Source organism: Schistocerca cancellata, chromosome 6 (genome assembly GCF_023864275.1).
Source record: "Schistocerca cancellata isolate TAMUIC-IGC-003103 chromosome 6, iqSchCanc2.1, whole genome shotgun sequence".
NCBI classification, from domain to species: Eukaryota; Metazoa; Arthropoda; class Insecta; order Orthoptera; family Acrididae; genus Schistocerca; species Schistocerca cancellata.
Window position 1 is genome coordinate 725,441,093 of NC_064631.1, and position 26,429 is coordinate 725,467,521.

The following is a 26,429-nucleotide window of genomic DNA, read 5'->3' on the forward strand; positions in this document are numbered from 1 at the left end:
GATGTACAATAGAATTTATTAAGATATCTTGTTGGAAAAACATTACAATCCAAATTGTTGGTAATTGAATTGTACTGTAAAATACAATGCAATTTTAAACAATTTGAATTTTAAGATGGTCTATGATCTGAACATGCTGTGTTTCCCTATAAAAATTATACGATAAAATAAAAATAATAATTACGATCAGAATATTATGTACTTAAAGTCACTGACTATTTAATCAAGATATTCTCAGACAAATGTTAAAATACTATTAAATAACTGACAAAGTAGGTTCACAGTTTTCATATTACTCATATGATAGGAAGTGGTATGTAACAATGCTGGGTCCATTACAGTACACTTGCATACCCAGTTTGAAACAATGAAGCATGGTGTACCCCATAGTCCTCTGCATGGTTCTTCATTGTTTCTAATATATATTAATCATAATATATATTAACCACCTCAAACTTGCAATGTTACAATACGTAAATTTTTTGGAAAGGATAGATTGCTACTCACTGTACAGAGGAGATGTTAAGTCTCACATAGACACAAGAAGAAGACTGCTATATATGTGAGTTTTCGACCAAAAGGCCTTCTCCTTATGCATAAACCACACACACATTTATGCAAGCATAACTCACACACATACACACATAAACACTGTCTCAGATATTTTGTATTTAAGGTCATTGACGAATCATGAAATTCTCGTACCACACTTAAAATTCTATGAAATGTTTGACATAGTAGGTTAAGAAACTGTGAGAGACAGTGGGTTTGTGTGTGTAAGCTGGATTGGTGGATTAAAGAAAAAAGTAGATTCTCACAAAAGTAAAGTAAAAAATAATGCTACTATTTTTACCAAAATATTCCGGGATTGAAGAATAAAGTAGATGAGCTCCTGATTTGTTTAGATGACATTGAATCTGATAATTTAATAGATATACTATGCCTGTCTGAGCATCACATTGTGTCTGATATGGAAAAGATAAATATCAGTGGTTATAAACTAGCTGCACATATGAGTAGAGAGAATAAGGTGGGAGGAGGAGTTGCCATATTTGTCAAAAGTTATCACTGTGTAGAAAGCTTAGATACAAAAAAGTTTTGTCTAGGGCAACATATAGAAAGATTTGCCTGTCAACTTAAACTGAAGGAGGGCTCTTTTGTAATTATAACAGTATATAAGTCCCCTTCAGGAAACTTTCATTTATTCCTGGAAAACTTGGATGCCTTGTTGTGCTATCTGTCAGATAGGGGAAGCAAATTATTATTTGTGGGGACTTCAATGTTGATTCACTGAAAGAGTAATAGGAAGAATGACCTGGAAGTCTTGCTCGGTTCTTTTAATTTGACATCTGTCATTAATTTTCCTACTCGGGTAGTAAAAGACAGCAGCACATTGATAGATAACACTTTTATAGACCAAGATAGGTTTAAAAACAAATTCTTGTCCTGTTGAGAATGGGCTTTCTTATCATGATGCTCAGCTAGTTACAGTATATGACATAGCTCCATTCAGTAATTCAAAACTACCCTCCAAAGTTGTGCATTCAATTAATGACTCAACAATTAGAAATTTCAGAGAAAATCTTCAGCAGTTAGACTGGGATGAGGTATACAAGGAACCCGATGCTAATTTAAAATATAACTTATTTCATGATACACTTGTAAGAGAATTTGAAAATTGTTTCCCCAAAAAAGTAGTTAAATTTAATTATAAGAACCATGCAAAAAATCTTGGCTTAATAAAGGAATAAAAATGTCTTGTAACCACAAAAGGGAACTGTTTCTAACAACAAGAAAGAGTAATGACCCAGAAACAGCCAAATATTATAAAAACTACTGTGCTACATTAAGAAAGGTTATTAAAAAGTCCAGAAGCATGTGCACCATGTCTGAGATTAATACCTCTGATAACAAAATCAAAACAATTTGGAATATTATTACAAGGGAGACAGGACAACCAAGAGTACAGGATGACGGTATCATCATCAAAGCGAATGGAAACTTGATAAACAACAAGCTGGAAGTCAAAAACATTTTGAATAATCATTTTTTAAATGTTGTAGAGAAAATAGGATCTAAATGTTCATTAGAAGAAGCAAGGCAGTTAATGGAAGAGTCCTTACCCACACCATTTGATACAATTGAAATTCCGCCCACCTCTCCTTCTGAAATTAGGAAGATAATAAACTCTCTCAAGAATAAAAGCTCACATGGAATTGATGGCATTTCCAGCAGGATAATAAAAGCTTGTTCCCAAGAAATAAGTGCGATTCTTAACCACATATGTAATAGCTCTCTGAAGCAGGGCATTTTCCCACATAGACTGAAGTTTGCCATTGTTAAACCACTGCATAAAAAAGGGGATACGACTGATGTCAACAACTACTGCCCAATCTCTCTTCTGACTGCCTTATCCAAAATTCTTGAAAAAGTAATGTATTGTAGAGTATCTTCATACCTTTGTAAAAATAAAGTTTTAACAAAATGTCAGTTTGGTTTCCATAAGGGTTTTTCAACGGAAAACGCTATATATACTTTCACTAATGAAATATTAAATGCTCTGAGTAACCGGAAATCACCTGTTGGGATTTTTTGTGATCTATCAAAGATTTTTGGTTGTGTAAATCATGGAATACTTCTAGATAAGCTCAAGTACTGTGGTATGAATGGGACAGTGCTCAAATGGTTTAAATCATACCTAACTGGAAGAGTGCAGAAAATTGAAATAAACAGTTCACATAATATGCAAAAAAAACTGGTGATTTCTCAAACTGGGGAACAATCAAGAATTGGGTGCTGCAAGGTTTGGTCTTGGGTCCTCTGCTGTTCTTAATATATATTAATGACTTGCCATTCTATATTCACGAAGATGCAAAGCTGGTACTTTTTGCAGATGATACAAGTATAGCTATCACACCCAACAGACAAGAATTAACTGGTGAAATTGTAAACGATGGTTTTCAGAAAATCATTAAGTGGGTCTCTGCAAATGGGCTCTCATTAAACTTTGACAAAACACAGTATATACAGTTCCACACAGTAAACAGAATGACCCCATTAATAAATATAGACTTCGATCAGAAATTGGTATCTGAGGTAGAATATTCAAAATTTCGAGGTGTATGCATTGATGAGGGGTTGCACTGGAAAAAACACACTGAGGATCTGCTGAAACGTTTGAGTTCAGCTACTTATGCTATTAGGGTCATTGCAAATATTCGCGATATACATCTGAGTAAATTAGCTTACCACGCCTATTTTCATTCTCTGCTTTCCTATGGCATCATATTCTGGGGTAACTCATCATTGAGTAAAAGAGTGCTCATTGCACAAAAGCGTGTGATCAGAATAATTGCTGGAACTCATCCAAGATCATCCTGCAGACACTTACTTAAAGAGCTAGAAATCTTCACTGTAGCCTCACTATATATGTATTCACTTATGAAATTTGTTATTAACAATCCAAACGAATTCAAAAGTAATAGCAATGTACATGGCTACAACAATAGAAGAAAGGATGATCTTCACTACTCAAGGTTAAATCTAACTTTGGCTCAGAAGGGGGTAAATTATGCTGCCACAAAAGTCTTTGGTCACTTACCTAATAGCATCAAAAGTCTGACAGATAGCCATACAGCATTTAAAAGGAAATTAAAAGAATTTCTTAACGGCAACTTCTTCTACTCATTAGATGAATTTTTGGATATAGTAAGTGGGTAATTCCCCAACCCCACAAAAATAAATAAATAAATAAAATAAAAAAATAAAAAATAATAATAATAATAAAAAACTGAGTGTCATGTAATATTTTGTCTAATGTAATATCTTGTATAGACACCTTTTATTAACCTGACATGTTCCACATCATTACGAAGTGTCATATTCATGATCTATGGAACAAGTACTAATCTAATGTAATCTAATCTAATCTGTATTGCAAGTTTTCTATGTTAGAAGAAGACATCTCACTTGTATAGCAGTGTTTTAGTAATGCCTGTTTGCGATTCAACATCTCCTCTATATGGTGAGTAGCAATTGGTCCTTCTCATAATACTGATGTTATTCCACTGTTTAAAATGTAAATATTGCTCTTTACACAGATCATAGAAGTAAAGGAATAAAAAATTAGAAAACATCAACACTTGACAACTCAACTGAGTAGCTCCATAGAAAAATTATCCATCTTAAAATTGAGCTAGTTAAAGAAAGAGTTTTAATAATTTCAGTTTTTAGTAGATAACTATAACAGAATTTATTTTTTGCATAGCTTTATGAATTACATGTGACATTAGTGAAATTATTCACAATTTATAGTTGTCTTTCAAATCACATTCACACACAGAGACAAATACTATAGCATATGAGAGTTTATCAACTGAAAATTATTTCTTGTGACTATAATTATTTAATTTTATTGTACAATGAAATAAAGGAAGCTTGAAAAATGAAAATCAGGAAACAGTCAAGTTTAAACATCACTTTCTAAGTCCCTGTCACAACTTACATCCTGTGTCGACAGTTTGAATTACAACCACCTCATTTCAATACACAATTTTTCTTTTATTTATTTATTTTAATTTTCTTAAGTTTAATGTTTCAAAACATAACCACTGCCCTTACTCTTAGTTAAACAGTAGAATATCATTTTTTAAATTACTCACTCATTATTGAAGTTTGCATCCTTGATTGTGCCAACCATTGGATTTGCACTTGCTGCCATACTGTGCCAATTTATATCCTGAGGTACACCACCAAAGTAAAGTCCACCAGTTTTTCCTGGAGCTTTAATAACAACAGCACTTCCCGGTAAAACAGCTGTGCTCTGCCATGCATCATCAACTCTCAGTTCCAGCTTCCTTGATTGCTTTATTACTGACACAACATGAAACTGCCCATCATTGAAAGAGGTGGCTGAGGTGAGCACAGCCTTTCCAAATCCAGCATCTAACCATACAATAATTCTACCATTCTTGAGTGATACAGAATAATAATGTGACACATTGTGAGACTTTTCAGTTCTCTCTTCGTCCAATGAATCAGTCTTCGCTGATGTGGTAAGCATAAGCAGAGCATCATTCTGCAAACTCCGGAAAACAAATTCAAAGGAGGATTTTCTTTTGAGTGTGTGTGATGGTAATTCCAGATATCCATTCCCTTCAAAACTAACTACTCTGAGTGACAGGGAGCACGAAGCTTCTACTCCATAAAATTTTCCTTGAAGAGGATTAATTCCCTCATTTACAACTTGTATACCTGACATGCAACCTAAAAACGGTTTTGTAAAGCCGATGTTATTCTGAGCCAAGTCACACCCTGGAGGCAGACCACCAATCAGGTAATAAGCCTCAGACAAATCTGGAATAGTGTCAGAACTCTGAGGTGAGATGGGGGATGCTTCATGTTCATCATTCCCGATCTTGAGTTTTGCTGAAATATAAAATAATTAAATTTACTTTCAGCCATTAGAAGGATCAAGTTTGCAAATATAACAAAAGTCACGAATTAAAGTATAAATTTACACACAATCTGTACTTTAACTGTAAAATGTTTTCTTACCTAATGACTCCTTTCTTTTAAATAATTGAAACCCCAGTTAGGAATATCAACAATGTAGGAAAAGACAAATTGCTACTTACGATAAAAAGGATGCGTGAAGTTGCTGACAGGCAAAAATGGCCACAAGACACTTACATAAAGCTTTCGGCTACAGCTTTCAGCAGGAAGAGACACACACACAAGCAAGCACACCTCAAGCACACATGACTGGCAACTCCAGCATCTCGGGCCCGAAAGCAGCTATCACGTGGGATGCAAGCAGCAATCTGGAGGGGGCAGGGAAGGGAAAGGGATAGTAGTGTACGGGTGGGGAGAGGTATGAATGCTGTCTGGTGGAGTGTGCAGGGACAAGGCTGCCACCAGGCATGAGGTTGTGGGCAGGGATGAAATTCTTATTAGCTCCAGAAGCATCAGACTCTTTTTGCCTTTTTCCTTTGAAAGATAATTTTATGTTTAACTTCTAACTGACAAGTAGCCAACGCACTGAAATGAAAAGAATTGGACAACAGAGTTGAAATCAATGGTGGGGGAGGGGGGGGGGGGACAACGATATGAAATGATATCAGTGAAAATTGTTCAGAAACACTGAAACTTCAATGTAATAAAAATGTTGTGATGACTGAAAACTGACAAGTAGTCAATGCACTGAAATGAAAAGAATTGGACAACAGAGTTGAAATCAATGGTGGTGATGAGGGGGGGCAACTATATGAAATGATATCAGTGAAAATTGTTCAGAAACACTGAAACGTCAATGTAATAAAAATGTTGTGATGACTGAAAATTTGTGGTTTCCTGCTTTTTTCACAGACTCATCTTATCTATACCATTTGGCTCTCTCACGACACCTCTGGACCTGACAACTTTCGCTGTCACTGATGTTTCTCCATGTTATTTCCTAACACTACTACCACAGGTTCTACCAATGCCACTGTCACACACCCTATGGGAGAACTGATAGTAGTGTTTGGAAATTACACACAGCAGCTTGAGTGACAATAAACGTTTGAATCAGGCCTGGAGGCGCACTCTGAGAACCTAATGGTTACTGTGAAAGCTAGTGAAAAACCAAGAAATCAGGTTTTCTAAACAAATTTGGCACAAACTGACTTATGTTTTAAGGTGGTGTGTGTGTGTGTGTGTGTGTGTGTGTGTGTGTTTGTGTGTTTGTGTGTGTCCACACCACAAGTTAATTGGCTTCAGGTGGATGGTTGTGTTTCTACTCTGAAACTAAGGCAATCGTAATATTTATCTGATTAAACACTGGTACGTTAAAGTACAATCTTTTCTTTTTTGAAGAGGAAGGGAATCCAAGGAACTTAAATTTTCACGAAATTTACATGCATATCCATTATCAATAATCTGAACAAGTAATTAAAGCTAGGATTGCAATATATAAAGAGAGATCAAAAAGTTTCTACTCGGAGACCGTGCGGTCCAGAATTGGTATGCCTATCAAACAAAATCACTGTGAGCACCGAGGCAACCAAAGGCATGATAATCATGTGGGGAAAGATCAGGACAATATGGTGGGTGCTCAACATTTGTAATATGGGGAATAAGAACTGTATATAAAGCTATGCTCATAAACAGTTAGTATTAGTGTTGTTATAACAGGCATGTGAAGATTGTTTTTGAACTAAAAGTGAGTTGTAAAGAAAGTGATACCTGGGTTTGTGGGTTAGAAGAGATTAACACCACAAGGACTGTGGAAGTGAATAGTGAATTATAAGGCTAATTTCCATGTCTATAGATCAGAGAAACTTCTGCTGGAGGTAGAGGGGGTGTCCAGATGGCACAGGTTGTGAAACACCCATTGAACTAGAGGTTGTTGTGCTCAGCAGCACCCAGTATCGTCAGAGACTGGAGACAGAGTGCAGTGGCACAGTGGTTGGCACACTGAACTTGCTTTCGGAAGGGTGATGGTTCAAATCGCCACTTTGTCATCCCAATCTAGGTTTCCTATGACTTCCCTGTATCACTTAAGACAAGCGCCTGGTTGGTTCCTTTGTAATGGGATGGCTGATTTCCTTCCATAGTCTAAGCTTGTGCTCTGTCTCTAATGACTTCATTGTTGATGGGATGTTAAACCCTAACCAATGATCCCTCCCACCCCTCCTGAAGCAGTATTCTGCTGCCCACCAACCTACACAACATCCTGGTCTATTCATATCCCTGTAGAAGACCCAGGTGCAAGACCTGCCAAACTGACCAACCTCTGCACATTCTATGCAAGTCCCATCACAGGCTTATTGTATCCCATGAAAGGCAGGATCACCTGTGAGAGCAGCAGTGTCATATACCAGCTCTGCTGCAATTTCTGAACAGCATTTTATGTGGGCATGATCACCAACCAGCTGTCCAAAGAATAAATGGCCACTATCAAACTGTGTCCAAGAGCAGTGTTGACCACCCAATGTTGCACTGCAGAGTGCAACATGCTCAAGTTTGAAGGCTGCTGCACAAGCCACGCTGCCTGAATCGTTTCCCACCAGCAACAGCTTCCCTGAACTACACAATTATGAGCTAGCCTTGCAACATATCGTCCACTCCTGCAATTCTCCTGGTCTCAGACTCCAATAACCAATTGCACTCACATCCTCTACCCCAGTCTCTCTTTCCTTTGTCCTGCCACCCCGTTCAATCCACACCTGCACATCATCTTCACCATAAGCTACACAAACTCACTGACTCTAATGTTCATGCACCTGCTGCCTCTCCCTCCATCATTCCTATGCTACACAATTGCTGCCTCCCCCCTAGCAGACTGCTACCTTCCCCACCCCTCCTCTTGCTTCATGCCTCGTCCCACGTGACACAATCTCTCAGCCCAAGTCTCAGCCCAAGCCCACCTGCCGCCCTGTGCTTTGTGTTTGGTCAACAGTGTTGCTACAGACAGAGAGAGAGAGAGAGAGAGAGAGAGAGAGAGAGAGAGAGAGAGAGAGAGAGAGAGGGGGGGGGGGCGGAGTCCTCTACCTCATTAGTGAAGTTTTCATTCTTTTTGTGTGCCTGTCAATGACTTAACGCTTCTACTGATCAGTGAATGGTCTCCTTTACTTCTACATCTTTTACAGTCTTCCTGGACTTTCCTAACCATATTTTAAGAGTCCAGAAGATATTGCCCATACAATATTATTAATAAGTATTAAAAATTATCAATAATAAAAAATAACAAAAGGAACAAAAAGCCATTCTGATCACTTATAAGTAGGGCCCGGATTTTAATAACCTAAAAAACAGTGAAATATGCAAGCATTTATGGCCTAAGACTTACATAAATATGACCTTAAAAATAAAATATGACTTAATAGAAGTATATTTAAAGCATTCTTGTTTGTTTATTTAATTTTTTATTCACCATAAAGTAAAACAAACTTCACTTCTCAAAATATTGTACGTATAGTTCTTTCTTTCTATCGGGTTTGTGGCTAATCTGCACCTATTTTTTGAATGTCTGAATGTTTTATTTTCTAAACACAAACTACAGTGAAAAGATCATCTATCAAAACAGTAAAACAACGTTTTTATTTCTACATAGTATTTAAAGCCACCTGAATGTGGCAGGGGTAAAATACAGGGAGCGAAAGGCTATTTACAATTTGTACAGAAACCAGATGGCAGTTATAAGATCGAGGGGCATGAAAGGGCAGCAGTGGTGGGGAAGGGAGTGAGACAGGGTTGTAGCCTCTCCCCGATGTTATTCCATCTGTATATTGAGCAAGCAGTAAGGAAACAAAAGAAAAACTCAGAGTAGGTATTAAAATCCATGGAGAAGAAATAAAAACTTTGAGGTTCGCCGATGACATTGTAATTCTGTCAGAGACAGCAAACGACTTGGAAGAGCAGTTGAATGGAATGGACAGTGTCTTGAAAGGAGGATATAAGATGAACATCAACAAAAGCAAAACGAGGATCATGGAATGTAGTCGAATTAAGTTGGGTGATGCTGAGGGAATTAGATTAGGAAATGAGACACTTAAAGTAGTAAAGGAGTTTTGCTATTTGGGGAGCAAACTAACTAATGATGGTTGAAGTAGAGAGGATATAAAATGTAGACTGGCAATGGCAAGGAAAGCGTTTCTGAAGAGGAATTTGTTAACATCGAGTACAGATTTAAGTGTCAGGATGTCGTTTCTGAAAGTATTTGTATGGAGTGTAGCCATGTATGGAAGTGAAACAGGGACAAGAAGAGAATAGAAGCTTTCAAAATGTGGTGCAACAGAAGAATGCTGAAGATTAGATAGGTAGATCACGTAACTAATGAGGAGGTATTGAATAGAATACGGGAGAAGAGGAGTTTGTGGCACAACTTGACAAGAAGAAGGAAGCAGTTGGTAGGGCATGTTCTGAGGCACCAAGGGATCACAAATTTAGCATTGGAGGGCAGCGTAGAGGGTAAAATTCTTAGAGGGAGACCAAGAGATGAATACACTAAGCAGATTCGGAAGGATGTAGGTTGCAGGAAGTACTGGGAGATGAAGAAGCTTGCACAGGATAGAGTAGCATGGAGAGCTGCATCAAACCAGTCTCAGGACTGAAGACCACAACAATAACAACAGTATTTAAAGTGTGTTGCTTGAGGCTTTCCCGACGGACATGTTGTATATATGGTTCTCGGGCGAGACGTCGGATGTCATAGTGAAAACTCCACAATATTTCGTCAGCGCAACTGGCCGACATCTTCAGGTGCGACGAACACACTGCTAAGGCAGGACCAGGGCTCCCCATTTTTTTAGGCAGGAAGTGCGCATGCGTGGAGGCGCCAAATTCGATGGCCAATAGCGACGATATCAACTGATAGCTGGAAGGACAGTAACGCCACCTACAGGATGAAGAACCAAATACTTCGGCGCACGCGCGGAGGCTGCCGCCGCATCTCTGCGCCGCCATCGGCAGCCCCAGCGACCTCTGTCGGAAGCCGCAAGCCGTAGTGCGCGTCCACGTAGGCGCCTTGATTATCCTCCCGTTGTCAACAAAAAATTTATGTTGCTGGCGAATCGTCGTCCGTCTTATGACCAAAAGTATTCCTCTCTGCTCGAAGCAACTTCAATATGGCCAGTGCAGGATCCCATGCTGAACTAAGCTGAAAGCCCGTGTCTCTGTTTACAAGATTCGTCGAGCTACGTATTTCCACTGCTTCCTTAATAACACTGTCCCAGTACGAACTCGTTGATGCGAGAATTTTTGTATGTAGGTAATTCATAGAATGGCCTGTACTGAGACAATGCTCGGCCACTGCAGACTTTTCTGGTTGCTCCAGACGAGTGTAGCGTCAAGGATAGTTTTGTACCTGGAAAAACTCCTCTCCACTTCACAAAATGTCACTGGAGCATATTTGAAGGCAGCCAAGTCACTGGAATTCAGCTTTGTTTCAGTATCTTCAAATGTTGCGGCATTCCCTGAAAGACTGTCACTAATTTTGCACAGTGTAGACTATCCAGGATTCCGTTGGAGAACACTTTGCAATTTGGTTTTCACTTTGTCAGCCACATGACGACGAGCTCGAGCCAACTCACTCTGCACATGTTGCACAATACTAAGGGCCTCACATAGCTGAGTGCCAACAGCTTCCAGTCGTTTGATGGCTTTTGATATCACTGAAAAATTGCTAAGAACAGGTTTAGGTGGGAGGGGCGCTGAAGGTGCATGTTCCTTGAATTTCTGCACCTGCAGCGGAGCCTTCACATAGATTTTCTTGTCACGCGAAATTAATTTGTCCACGTCAGGGTAATTTGGTAACACCTCTTCGGCAACTCTGTTCAATGCATGTACAAGGGAAGTGGCGTACACCATACTGGGGCAGAGAATCTGAAGCCCTTTGGCTGCTTTTGCCATATATGAAGCACCATCTGTTACAAGCAGCAAAACGTTGTCTCTTTTCACACCATCCGGCCACAGTAGCTTCAGAGAGTTGTCAAACAAAATAGCAATCATCAAATTGTTTACTCTGTCGAGAGTTTCACACATTAGTAGGAACATATCTCCAGGGCCATCAACTTTTAGTACACCAACAACAACATTTGCAATATATCGCCCACTAATATCTGTAGTTTCAACTATTGACAGCCAGATCTTTTGCTCAGCAATAGTAATTCGTATTTTGTTGAGCACATCATTGTAGCATACGGACAAATAGTTCTTCCTCAATGTAGATTCATCTGAAGCTGGATGTGTTGTGTACTTCTCCAAGAAACGTCTGAAGTGTAGATTCTTCAGCTTTTCCAATGGGATGTTGCGGGACACCATCATCTCACACAAATCCTTGCAGAATGATTGCACGGTTGACGATTGACCTGTCTGTTCAAATAACAGTGTTTGCCTGCTGTTATTTTCAGCACTTCGTTTCACACAGTTGCTGTGTTCAGCGGTATTACAGTGTTGTTGCACATTAAAGCGCTTTTCTGCACAAACTTTAACTTCACAAAGTTTACAAAATAATATTTTCACATCAGTACTAAAGAACTTCTCTCCAAATTCTCAAACATATCCTCGCAACTTCATGCTGTCGGGGCACTTTGCTTTAGGCACGCTGAACAAGGTAAAGGCTGTATTCAAACTGGTTAATGGGAACACCTGTGCGACTGCGATGATTACTACAGCAGAAGCTGCCTTTGTTGGCTCTGAACGTATTGTCGACTCTGCGCAACAATGTTTTATGTTTGCACAACGACTGTTGTGGTACACCGATTTTCTGCTGTAGTCCTGAGAAATAAAGCTGTGTGCTAATTTATCTGCTTATCTTTCATAATAGCACGTTAAATATTGTCTTGTGAGCAACATATTTGTTTTCTTATTCGTGTGTCCCTTAGGATGCGAGAAAAACAGTATATGCATTTTTGGCAAAAGTTGATGGAAATATGACCTATTATATTAAAAGTTAGCCACAATATGACCTATTACTAAAATTTGTTTAAATATGACTTTATATGCACAATCAAAATACATTTTTCGACACTAAAATGCCTAGATTTGTGTATAAACTGTTCTAAAATTCACCCTATAGTTTGAAAAAAATATGACTTGTCATTAAAATCTAGGCCCTACTTATAAGCTTGCTTGTTGGCATTCCATACACTCCGTTTTCATAGTCTGACTTACAGTCTCACAAATGTACAATTATTAGTGCTGTCTTTGTCAACGAGATGGGAATCTCAACAATGTAGGAAAAGACAGACTGCTACTTACTGTGAAGAAGACACGTGAATTTGCAGACAGGCACAATTAAAAGACAGTTACATAAAGCTTTCTGTCACAGCATTCCAGCCAGAAATGCTGGAGTTGGTGGTCCTGTATGCGTGAGGTGTGCTTGTTTGCTTGCTTCTGTGTGTGTGTGTGTGTGTGTGTGTGTGTGTGTGTGTGTGTGTGTGTGTGTGTGTGTGTGTGTGTGTGTCTTTTACTGATGAAGGCTGTGGCCAAAAGCTTTATGGAAGTGCCTTTTAATTGTGCCTGTCTGCAACTTGATGTGTCTTCTTTGTGGTAAATAGCAATCTGTCATTCCCTACACTCTTGATATTCCTACTGGGAGTTTCCATTGTCTGAGATGAGAATCTCAATTTTGCAATGGTCTATGTATTACAAGCTTCTAAATCCAGGTTCATAGCTATAATATTTATAACATGAGGAAAATAAAGAAAATATAACAATACTGAATTGTGGATGATAATAAATAGAATTATAAAGTTAATGTATTACCAGCCATTTCTTTATTATTATTTTTTTTTTTTTGGCGGGGGGGGGGGGGGGGGGGGTTACTATAATTCATCTATACATCTACCTATAAAATGAAGTATGAAATAAGTTTGTAATAAGAGTAAGACTGAAACTTATAGACATAGTTAGCTCTAAATCCTTTCTTCAAGAGATTGGAGATATACTTACTACGATACGATATCTAAAGTCACTTGCAACACAATATTACCAAGGAATGTGATAGACATACTATTAATTTTGCAACTAACCTGTTTCATGATTTGATCTTCGGTCAAAAAATCTAATGGCATCTATGTGAAACCATTTTCCAGTGTTGTAAAAATTGGAAGTTGATATTTCCAGGCGATTTCCATCACCATAGAGTATTATAAAAATAACTTTCCCTTCCCTCATTACTACAGCTACAAACTGGTCCTGTTAAGAAAGACATAAAAAATAAAAATAAAAGCTATATGACAGGCAGTAGCAGTTTCTCTAATGTTTACCATATTATGACTCAGTTCTCTAATATTTAAGTGCAAAATGAATCTCATAATAACACTAAAATGCTGAGACTAGAGGCATGTGTAACACAGTTTGGATAATTAATGACCATGAGTGGAACTACTGAAAGATGGAATGTGCAAACTTCATGACTTGGCTATGATTACATATGACAAGAACATTGTGTGTCACAACAGATAAATAAATGCACATCTTAATGTTACTGAGGGTAGGACTGGTGGGGAACAAACCAATGTTAACCTGTCAGCTTAAATATAATCATTTAGAACTTGTGTACCAAATGTCTCTGAGACAAACAGCACAATCAACAAACCTCATGGGGCTGAAATCTTGCTAGCAAAAATGCAATTACATTGTTTAAAATAACGTTTTATTATTATTATTCATTGTCACTAATGCTAAGATGTGGATGCATTACAGTGTCACTGATACTGAAACACCAAAAATCTTGCAAAGCACACAATTAAAAGACATGGTGACATAACTATAATTCCTATTTTTAGTTACATGGAACTTGCAAAATTGTTTTGGTATCATCTCTGACACTTCTTATTCTAAAGATGCAAATGCTTGCAAGTAAACTAAAGTGCGTGTCATTTATGTTGGCGGCCGAGTTTAGGTTCGTTCTGCGCATCTGACGTCACAAATCACAGTCAGCCAATGAACAGAGAACGATGTTGCCAGATCTCGACTGCAGTGCAGAGCATGGACGAGTGTCTTCAGTTTTAGAAATGTTCAGTCATAAATAAAGTAATAGAACAAAAGCAATGTCTTGATAGCTGACTTTCTTTTATAGAAAGTTTGGAAAAAGCATTGTTTGTACCAATTGCTACATATTCTATTAATTAATTAAACCAAACAAGCAATAAGACTCCTAATTCAGGCGATAGCAAGGAAAGGTGTTTGTATCAATCTCACGAACTGCTTTTTCGCAATAAAGAACAGCGGTAATTGTTTATTTCCTATTGTACTTCGATGAAGCGTGAGTAATTCATAGTCATAACAACAGTGTTTGTCAGTATTTTGCGTGACGTCTTAGAGTCCTCATGGCGTGTTCTAGTCAGACGAGCTGCGTTAGCGCAACGTATAAGGTGTTGGGCTTCTATGAGTTCAAACCTTGTGCGGTGCTTAATATTTTCATTATTCAAAAACAATATCGAAGTGCCTTACTTCATGAATTATATTCGTTTGAATGCAATTTTTTGAAATTTCTAGTGCTTTGTCTCTTCATTAACCCTTTCGCTGCTGCAGACACGTGCTCCCTGCATTCTGCGCCGTTCACGATTTTGTCAGCACTGTACTGCTCGCCTGTGCAGGCACATGGTGTTCCCACTGCTTTGACACACTTATCATTCGATTTCATAAAAACTATTTGGCCCAAAAATTTGATTTTTACAAGTCTTCTTGACTGATACCCTCCCCCCATAAATGACTTAATTTTGTTTCGATGTTCAACATAGTTGTCATGCAGCATTAAATGTAGTAAACCATTGCACAAAATTTTGAAGAGTTTGCAGAGATAGAAGTCCATAGCGTATACTTTCCGTATGGTCGATTTTAGTTGCCACAATGTTGAGAGTGAAATGTGGAAAAGATACCTAAATTTCATATAAAATTTACTGTATAACAATATCTCACTTAATTTAAATACCACATAGGTGTCGTATGTAATATTGAGAAATATTCCGTCTTTTGCGACTGTAATAAAAGTTTTATTTACACCGGACGCGTTTGGCTTTATTTTAAAGCACTTCAATCAATGAAAGGTATAGCACATACACGATGGTACTCATGTTCTCTTTCTTATTTTTGTTCCACAGCCGCAGTTTTACCAATGGTACTGAAATATATTCCTCTTCTGCAACTGTAATAAGCGACTTATTTAGACCAAACGCGTTTCTCTCTTTTGAAGCATCTTCAGTGGACAGTATTTTGTCTCTTCCATTGGCAAGTCACCTTTCGTAGTTTTGTGCTGCGGTAACACAATATTCAACGTTTGTGTTGGCTGATCAGTGTTTTAGCAAATAAATGATGTTCGTGTGTGCCACACACAAAAGTTATATTTGACATAGCTCAGAGCACTTCACTGATAGACGGTATATTCAAGTCCTAATGTTTTTGTAAGTCCACAGTTTTGTTTAATGTATACTTCCTTTTGATTGATTGAAGTGCTTTAAAATAAAGCCAAACATGCTCAGTGTATATAAAACTTTTGTTACAGTCGTGGAAGACGGAATATTTCTCAATGTTACATATGACACCTTTGTGGTACTTAAATGAGATATTGTTATACAGTAAATTTAATATGAAATTTAGGTATCTTGTCCACATTTCATTCTCAACATTGTGGCAACTAAAATCGACCATACAGAAAGTATACTCTATGGACTTTTGCCTCTGCAAACTCTTCAAAATTTCGTGCAATGTTTTACTATATTTAATGCTGCATAATAACTGCGTTGAACATCGAACATTAAGTCATTTATGGGGGGAAGGTATCAGTCAAGAAGATGTGTAAAAATCAAATTTTTGGGCCAAATAGTTTTTGTGGAATCGAATGATAAGGGTGTCAAAGCAGTCGGAACACGATGTGTCTGCACAGGCGAGCAGTGCAGTGACAAAATCGTGCACGGCGCGGATTGCAGGGAGCACGTCTTTGTAGCAGCGAAAGGGTTAATGCGGCCGTGGTGGCTTTACTTCATGAACTGCGCGCTTCCCCCTAAACGTAAGCTTGCGAACTATGCTATACTATATACTATTGGCGCGTGTGTCGTGTGCAACTGGCAACGCAGCAATCTCCCGCGTCTGGGCGGGCATGCGCGAGCCGCCAAGATAAAAGAATTGAACTTTAGTAAAAAAATAACAAGAAGTTCACAACTTTCACACATGTCTAATGTTGAACAATGTGGGCTTCACTCTGCTGAAGTTCTTGAATTAAAAGACAGAACAACAGGAAGTATGTGCAAAATAGCAGGAGCAGCACAACTATCAACAACGACAATTGATGGCACAGAAAATCAAATTTCTTAGTCACCAGTCATTAAAATTGCCTCAGCCATTGGTGCCACAGTTCCACTGGTTGCCTACCTGCCACTATCTCAGTTCCTGCCCTTTAACAAGACCAAAGATGATTGAGATTTGCTCATTCTTGGCTGTGCCAAAATATCACAGTTCACGTAAAGAACATCAGTCTTTAGAGGGAATTTTTTAAATATTGTCTGGACTATAAATTTTTTCGGTTACTCCATAAACTTTACTCCATGAGTAGATCCAGGAAAATTGCATGCCTGAAATTTTGACCCTGCTAGGGACCTATGTTAGGCAAAAGTGTCATTTAATATAAGACTGTATACAGTTTAACCAGTGTATAAAGCTTCAGGGCAGTAGAATTTAGAATGGGGTATTAAAATGAACATAGGCAACAAACTTACACCATCTCACGTGCAAGTACACTGATGTGCCAAAACATTATGACCACCTGCATAATAGCTTGTTGGCCCAGCCCTGGGAGAAATACATCACTGATTCTGCATATCAGAGATCTGATAGTTTGGTGGTAGGTCTGTGGAGGTATGTGGCATGTCATGTAATTCATGTAAATAATGGGATGCTGATTTGTGTACACAGTGATGGTGCTTGAGAGCAACCCATATGGGTTTCACAGGATTTACATCAGGTGAATATGGTCACAGACATCAACAAAAGTTCACTGTAATGTTCCTCAAACAACTGTAGCATTGTTCTGGCTCCAAGACACAGACAATTATGCTGATGAAAGATGAAATTGCCACTGAGAAAGACAAAGGGTGAAGGGATGCACGTGGTTTGCAGTTGCCAGCTTGTCTTCGATTGCTACCACAGGTCCCTTGCATGTGCAGGAGAATGTCTCCCATAGCATAATTATGCTCCCATCAGCCTGCACCCATGGCACACTGCATGTTTCAAGCCACCACTTACATTGATGACGTGTTTGTGGAGACGACCATTGACGTGGTGTAGCAAAAATGTGATTCACCCTAGGGGCCAACACATTTCCATTTATCGACAGTTGAATTCCAATGGTCCCATGCCTACTGCAATCATAATGGACAGTGTCGTTGGGTCAAAATGTATGGTCTGCTGCAGAGCTCCATGTTCAACAGTGTACGATGAACAATGTGCTCCAAAACACTTGCGTCTGTACCAACATTGTGCTCTTTTGACAGATATGCAGTAGATCAACATTCATCCTCCTCTAAGAGCAGACAAGGTTTCAAACCCCATGTTCTGTGAAGAGTCATGGACATCCACCATTTAGCTCCTAGTGGTAATTTTACTGTCTTTCTGCCTCTTTCCGTAGATGTTCACAACAGCAGCACATGATCATTCGACCAGATTCAACATTTTCAAGATACTTGTTCAGAGGCTCTGCATAATAATAATCTGTACTTTGCTGAAGTCACTTATCTCAATGGATTGCCCCATTTGCAGCTCATATCTTCATTAGGGTGATCCCCTGACCATGTCTGCTCCACTAACATACTTTTGTTACTGTGTCACATGCCCACTTACTGCATCACATGCCCACAATGCCACCAAGTGGCATCCAACATCACAGTGGGCGGTGGTCATAACATTTTGGCTTGTCGGTGTATAATTTCATGTGTCAAACACGTAATGTAAACACTACTACGCTGACTCCTTTATTTGCGATGTAGTTATTCTTTTGCCAGACAAGGAAGTATACTGTCGAGCACACAAACGTGCAAACCTCACTATTATGAAAGTTCTGTCAATAGTAAATTAATCATTTGTATGAACTCCAACCCCCACTCAGCAGTTACATGCCTTAGGAAAAGCAGTACAAGTAAGTCCTCATAGAGATGGTGCTCAGTTCTTTTTGAGGTAGCAGGCTCTGATTTTTTTATTGTTAATGTCCTTTTATCACACACAGCTTTATGCCAAAACTCCTACAAACCCCATGACAGGTGTCACTGCTTCTACTATTGAGTGAAATGCACTTCCAGAGTATGCCAACACAGCCAAAAGTGCTCCAAATCATCACCCTCCACTGAGATACATACTGCCTTTCTTCAGTCAATGGTTATAAATACTGCAATCTTGCATCTCCCTATCATATTCCAGACTGATACCCAGGACGTCATTTTTCAAGCTGACACCAATTTCACCTACATCATTACATTCTACAGTGCTGTAACTTCACTATGTCAATCACTTGATTTCAAAATCCATTCAGTCATGATAAAAGGATTTCTTACCACTTCTGTAGCCTCTAACAATTGTTTTGCGCTATTAAATATGGACTGCAGTATATTAAATGAATCCACAGGATTTTTGTTTACAATTTCCTAACTATTCAATCTCATTTTAGCTGTTCTGCAGGAATCTAGATCATGTTGCAACCATCACAAGTATTAATTTTTTTAAACATAGGTCACATCTAAGCAAAGAAAGCACATATCCAACTAAGCACATTCACTGGCCATTGATAATTTGCCTGTGATGAATACCTAGAAATAATTTCAGATAACATAAATTTTTATACCATATTCCTATCAAATGCTGACATGCTGTGACAGTCACCGATTTCCTAAATCGGTTACAAAAAATATCCCGTTTAGATGCACAACTTGTGCAGTGCATATGTATTTTTGAAGTAGCAGCTTTGCCCATATGCTGCTCAGGAAACTACACACTTGGAAGGCCATCAATTTGGCAGCCAATGCTTTCCAATAGTGTCATTCCATCAGAATGAATTCCCAATGTCTCCAAAAGACTCAGTAGTGCAGGCCTGCAACATCTTAAGTGTCTTAAAAAAAAAAAAGGGAAGGAAGTAAAAGTTCTGCATTCAGAACCACACAGTTAAAATTGGGACAGAGATCACCATTCTCCCTGCAGTTATTGGATACTTGACATTGCAGCCACTACAAGTCACTCAAGTAGCTCCTCAGTTGGCATCACAAGGCTGAGTGCACCCCCTTCCAGTCCCCCACCAAGGAAAAATCTCTAGCAGTCGAAACCAGGTCCTCTGCATGTCAGTCAGACGTGTTGACCACTGAGCTACAGAGGCGGACTAATGGATCTGTCACCTAACTATTTTTGGGCATTTTGCAAAATACAAGGAGAACTGTGCATTGCATGTAATGGTGGGTATTCTGTCTGAGCGTCTGCAACCACAAGACTTACATCACCAGCAGGCTGATGCTGAAGCACTGTCACACTACTCTTATTGGCACAGGCCCATTATTGACCTTATATGACACAGTCTGTTTCTATATCAACACACATTACATAGGTTTCCCATCAGTGGAGCAATGGCACCACAATGGGTCAAGCAAGATCTCACTCCCCAGCAGGTCTTACAGTGCCTACAACAAGGATGGTCTATATAGATGCCACAAAGTATCACTAGTAACCTGTGAACATTCCTTATGCTGGCTGCCATCTTTCCTAAAGAGTGGTGTCATTAAGCTGAGCACAGAATGAAAGACAATGAGCTGCAACATTATTTCAGGAGACACCTTTCCAATGTCTACTACAAAAGTAGTTGCAAAAATATTAAATTCAAATTCAAACTGATTTACATCACTAAATCCATTGTCAAAGCAAGCATTCTCTCATAGCCTGTAGCACAGTAACAAATCCATAAAAACGTTTATTCAGTGTCTCCTTTAGCATATTTTTTTCCATTTACAATTAATCTAATGTTTGGAAATCTCACACACGAATATTCTGAAAGTTTCTTTGTCTTCAATGCAAATTTACTGGGCAAACATGAGGTTTCAAGAGAAAATTAGTATTGTGTGTGCTTGGTCACTTAAATTAGGAATTCAATATCTTATCCCCACTAAGAGATAATTATTTTACTATCTTTTCTTTCACGTCCCTGAAAAGTGTTCCGTCTTTACACACCTTGGAAATACATAAGAAAACAACACCTCTACTCAACCAGCATACTTCCAAAAAATAAGGCAGATTACTATTTTCACAATCAAGTTCTTCCAGGAAAGATGTAAACCGCCAATGCCTCAAACTGTGAGCTCTCAATATATTACTTGTGGTTTACAACAGAACATAGTGTATTCCTGGTATTTCCTCGCATATACCAATTTTTTTTAACTTTCTTCTCATAAAATCAAAAAAGGGGGAGTACAGGTTGAAATATCAAAAATGTTATGAAAAGGATAGACTGCTAATCATCATAAAGATGACATGATGAGTTGCAGACAGACACAATGAAAAGGCTGTTACTCACTTAGCTTTCAGCCAAAGCCTTCAACAGAAAAGAAAAGTAAACACACACATTCCCACAAGCAAGCACACCTCACACATATATGACAACTCTCACTGATCAGTGTGGCCAGAATGCAACGGAGAGTGGGGCACAGAAAGGGAACAGATAGCAGTAGAAGAGCCAGCATTACCTGACAGAGCGTGCAGGGACTACATCGTGATTAGACAAGGCAGCTTCACATGGCATCTGGCAGATTGTGAGGGATGAAGGGGGAGGCAGGGAAAAGGAGAGCAGCAAAGAGGGGAAAAGGCTGGTGGCATTGGGAGAGTGTGGGGCACAATAGGGACGGGAAACTTGAAATGGGAGGAGGTGATAGAACAAAGGAGGACAGAAACTGTTGATGAAGGGTGTGAGGGCAATAGGTTACTGTACGTGAAGGCCGAGATAATTTCGGGAGAGGAGAATGTGTTGTAAGGATAACTCCCATCTGCACAGATCAGAAAAGCTAGTGGTGGAGGGGAGAATCCAGATGGCCCAGCTTGTGAAGCAGCCACTAAAATCAAGCATGTTATATTCCGCTGTGTGCTGTGCCACAGGGTGGTCCACTTTGTTCTTGGCTACAGTTAGGTGGTGACAATTCATCCTGCTATACAGATGGATGGTAGTCATACTAATATAAAAAGCTCTGCAATGATTGCACCAGAAGTGGTATATGGCACGGCTGCCTTCACAGGTGCCCTACCCTCTGATGGGGTAGGATAAGTCTGTGACTAGAAAGTGCTGGGTGTGGTGGATTGAGCAGGTACTGCACCTGGGTCTTCCACAGGAATGATCCCTGTGGGCAGGGGTTGGGGCTGGAGGTGGCATAAGGATGGACTACGAAGCTCCACAACATCCCAGTATATTAATTTTATATTACAAAGCAGACACTGAGTGCTGCTTTATTTTTCAGTAACAAGTAATTTTCTTTCTACTGTGATTTAAAGTGGAAAGCTTTATTATATTTTTGTTTTGAGCATCTTAACTACTTCTTGGCCATTTTCTTCTCACTAACTCTCATTTTACTACAAAGAAGACCTCAACATACACAATTACAACACACAAAGTCACCAGCAGGCCTCATTGCCGAGTGCATTTCCGTTTGGAAAGAGTGGTGATAGAAGGGTATGGGAGTTGGAAAGGGGACTCATAACTGGGTTGGAATGGGTGGGTGGGGTTGAAACTGGCAGCCACTGCAAACAACTGAGAGTGCCCACATCCAAATTCTTTCTTTTGCCCAGCCCTATTCTGGCAGATAAAATTAAAGAAAGAGTGAGATATCACAACTACAAGAGATAACATGGCAGCAATAAATTGAGTTCACCAACCAAAATGCAGTAAATTTTCGTCTAAGAAAGGCACAGAGCTAGGGTTAATTGCTGTCATTATTATTTTTATTATGAACACTTAATGGTACCTTATTTTTGTTAACAGCCATGAATATAAGTGCATTTTCATCCAACGTCCGGATTTTCAGTGATATACTGAAAGCATATTTATCGTACAAAGTAGCATCTCGTATTGCATATCCATCACCAGTGAACCTGTATGATTGCTCATCTCGTGATTCTTCAACACTGTGAAACAAAAAGAATGAGAATATTTAAAAATAATTATCTTTCATTAATTCATTATTTATTAAACTGGATAAAATTACACTGCGTACACCAAAATACAACTAACCCTTCAATGCAAGCTGTACAACTTCCCTTGATTTCACTGTTAAAGTTCCACAATCCTATTGGTCTTCCATCAAGAACAACTCGATGCAAACACCCAACAAACTTTTTTCTTGCACTGAGCAACTGTGGTGGAACAGGAATGTATGGCGGCAAGCCTCCAATCCAAACAACATCATCAGGTCCAACATCTAAACGTCCAAATCCTGGAGCAGTACTGTTTGTTTGAGGATCACCACTGTATTCTGGTGATCCATCAGGTAAAACTTGGTGCCTAACAGCAAGTTTTGCTATGTTGCTTGTCCTGTAAGGAACACAATATTGAATGTCATACGACACTGTTTCAAATGAATGGAATTCAACAACAGTGAATGTAAGTTGTACCTCTCCACCTCTATGCGATACCAGTTCTTGTCTTCCTTGAGAACAGCTGTTTCTATTTTTCTGGGATGTGTGATAATTCCCACTCCACCTCCAACATCCCAAAGAAAACGAATTTTTCTGTTTACCATCTCGAGTGCTATGAAATCTTTCTAGAATTGAAATTAAAAAGTATTTTTATACAAATTACTCTGGATTACAATATACAAATGTATATCATTCTGACTTACTGATGAGGAATTACTGCTTGACAGGTAGAACAGCAATGCATCCTTCTCATCTGAATCAACAGCATAATTTAAAATAATTGATGTTGTAATAGTAGGAACCAGAGTCTTAGGTTTATAAGATCGCACACAACCATTATTAGCATTACTAGTAATGGAGAGACGGATCTGCAACAGAGATTTCATAATACATTAAAAAGGAAAGTGAAAAGTACCAACACAATTATAACCTGAAATTTTATGACCTTTCATACAGCAACTAAATTAATGAAATTGAAGCCACTGATACAACAAAATTCACATACTTTAAGTCATATTTCATGAAATAATTTTCATTTTGAGGTACATTTCATTTGCTGCATTACTTATTATATCTGCATTAGGTTATGTACGTTTTCTATTCCTGTGCTGCATAACCCAAAATTCTCGGAGAAATAGACCAGAATTGTTTACCTCTAAATACTTCTGTTTCCTATATAAATCTACATTTTTGCGGCTGCAACAGCATATGACTTAATAGTGTTGTATTTTTCAGTTGTAACAATTACTCAAATATACCAATGATGCAGCATGAAATATGCACAATAAATATGAAGCCAGAAAAATTCAACAATCATACGTAAGCAAGCCAAGAAGAAAATATAAAACCACAGCAGGCTTATTACATTTCTTTCTTTTTTTTTTTTTTTGTATGAAAACTGCATAACATTTTTCAGAACTTTACAGGAACTCATTAAATAAATGCACTTCTGAAAACTTTACAGTAAACTGAAAGCAGCCAAAGAAATGAATTTAAATAACTCTGAGTCACAAGGAACTACAACAAACAATGGAAAATCTGGGATAGAATAAGAGCAATATTAAAGGGACATTTTGATACTCATCACATAGAGGAGGCACTGAGTGGCAGAGAGGTGGACTGAATAAAGATTCCTTATGTATTTAGCTAAATAATATCCAGCATTGCGTATTCAATGTGCCTGTCTGCCGCTCAGTGTCTCCTCTATGTGGTGCATAGCAATTCATATTGGAGCTATAACAAAAAGTAATAACACAAACAGAATGGGATAATCACAACAGTGAATATGTAGACAAACTCAAAATAATAATATTAATATTATTACATAATTCAAATATGATTCCTACATCAATGTAATCCAGCTAAATGATTTCAGAAACACAGTGAAAACATGATAAGTAAAACCAAACTCCTTGTTTTACAGTGCTTTAGCTATTTGAAAAACCATTTGAGTAAATATATGGATGATGAAAATCTACTCTGGTTGGCCAGGAGAGGTTTTTATGATGGATCACCCTTGCCTCTGAGTATGAAACAAAAATCATTACTTTCATCACAATAGTTGGTTAACAGGTACCATACAAATGAGGTAATCAAGACAAACTGGAGAAGAAAGAAAGGCAAACACTCAGAAAAATTTTAGAATCACAAAAGAACAAAGATAACAACTGGATAAAGAGGAGAAATGAAGATCTACAAAGAAACGTAGGAACAATCACAAACTCAATAAGAAAGATGAAATTAAAATGTTGTGGTCTTATGTACAGAATGAATGATAGCAGGCTAATGAAGAACATTTCTAACTTTATTTTAAAATTAAAAAACACCACGAGATGGTTGAAAAAGAAAAGAAAGACTTGAGAAAACTTAACATTGCAAAAAGACCTTACACAACAGAGGTATAATGCAGAATCAATTCAATTGAAACACTTTTAATTTGCTGCTACGGTACAGCATAGCATTACATACCAGTACCATTATTGCTACAAAAGGCGTCCAGAAGAGTTTGAAGGTACAGGATTGCATTCTGCACAGCAGAACAAAGCATGTCCGTAGGTATGTTGGTTACCTCTGTTGATATTCTGCACTTCAGATCAGCACATGTGTGAATGTTCCACTGGTAAATCTTGTACTTCAGTTAGCCTCAGAACCAGAATCACAGGGAGTGAGAACAGGTGATTGTGCTGGTCAAGCATTTCAAAATGATTGGCTGATAATTCAATCGTTTCCAAATGTGTTTCCGGGAAGCAGACGAACTTCACGAGCGATTTGCAGTAGGGCCTCATCTTGCATAAAAACTGTTGAGTTCAATGTATCTCTCTCCTGTAGGTTGGGCATGACATGCTGGCAATGCATATCGCAGTAATGCTAGCCAGTCACACTGCACGTCTTTGGATCTTGAGTGTCAACGTGTTCAAAACATGATGAACATAGCCGTGAAGCTACACCGTATGGTGACACATTCACCATACAGAGGAACTGCATGCACAATGACAGTATCTTAAGATCCTTCCACTCGGCAATTGTGTATGTGTTCACCTCACTTGTCAGAGAAAAATGAGCTTCATCTGTCCATAGGATGGCCCAGGGCCAGCCCTCATCAACTTCAGTCCTTGTGAGAAAGTGGAGAGTGGAGTCAACATATCATTGTGCGTCCTAGTCCAAGCAGCTGTACGATATGGATCTTGTATGGATACCATTTGAGAATGGTTTGAAGTACCTTCCATACAGAGGATCACGGGATGTTCAACTGTCATGACACAGCACGCACACTGCCTGATGATTGGGAACTGCACACAGTGTTATCTGCTGTAGCAACAGTAATTTTATCAAACTACCTCTGGTGCAACCGCTCGTCGGCCTCTTCCCAGAGCCAAGCCCAATTCCTCAGTTGATTCGAACTTCTTCGTCATGCTCCGCAGAGCAAGTGGAGAAAGAGGACCCTTCCATAATCCTTTCAGCCAGCGATATTCTTGCAGCTGCATTTTTGCACTAAAATATGTGATGGGTAAGAAGTAAAATTAATGAAGTACTTATCTGCATTGATGAGTTGTGAGTAGTCGGCCCCAGTTGACACAATCTGCCTCTCTGAACACCATGTGAGCACAGGTATAGATGTGTTAAGTGTGGCAGGATTTAGGTTACATCTCATTTCTCCAGAACAGAAATGGAGAAAGGGGGAAATATAACATTCATCAGAAACTGTCTAAATTTATGAACATAGACATTCAAACAATGGAAAATTCAGGACGGAATGTAACAATATTATCACCATATAGCAGAGATGCTGAGTCAGAGAC

General features: G+C 38.6%; 1 protein-coding gene across 1 annotated transcript in view; it reads right to left on the reverse strand.

Moving 5' to 3' along the window:
* The window catches only part of LOC126088492 (laminin subunit alpha-1), a 717,591-nt gene that overhangs the window by 83,767 nt on the left and 607,395 nt on the right, over window positions 1-26,429 (reverse strand). The window contains exons 33-38 of the mRNA XM_049906633.1: window positions 23,334-23,498; window positions 23,107-23,255; window positions 22,727-23,026; window positions 22,461-22,620; window positions 13,515-13,680; window positions 4,662-5,427 (exon numbers count right to left, since the gene is read on the reverse strand). Coding sequence (XP_049762590.1) covers window positions 4,662-5,427; window positions 13,515-13,680; window positions 22,461-22,620; window positions 22,727-23,026; window positions 23,107-23,255; window positions 23,334-23,498 — 1,706 coding nt within the window. The remainder of the gene's footprint in view (window positions 1-4,661; window positions 5,428-13,514; window positions 13,681-22,460; window positions 22,621-22,726; window positions 23,027-23,106; window positions 23,256-23,333; window positions 23,499-26,429) is intronic.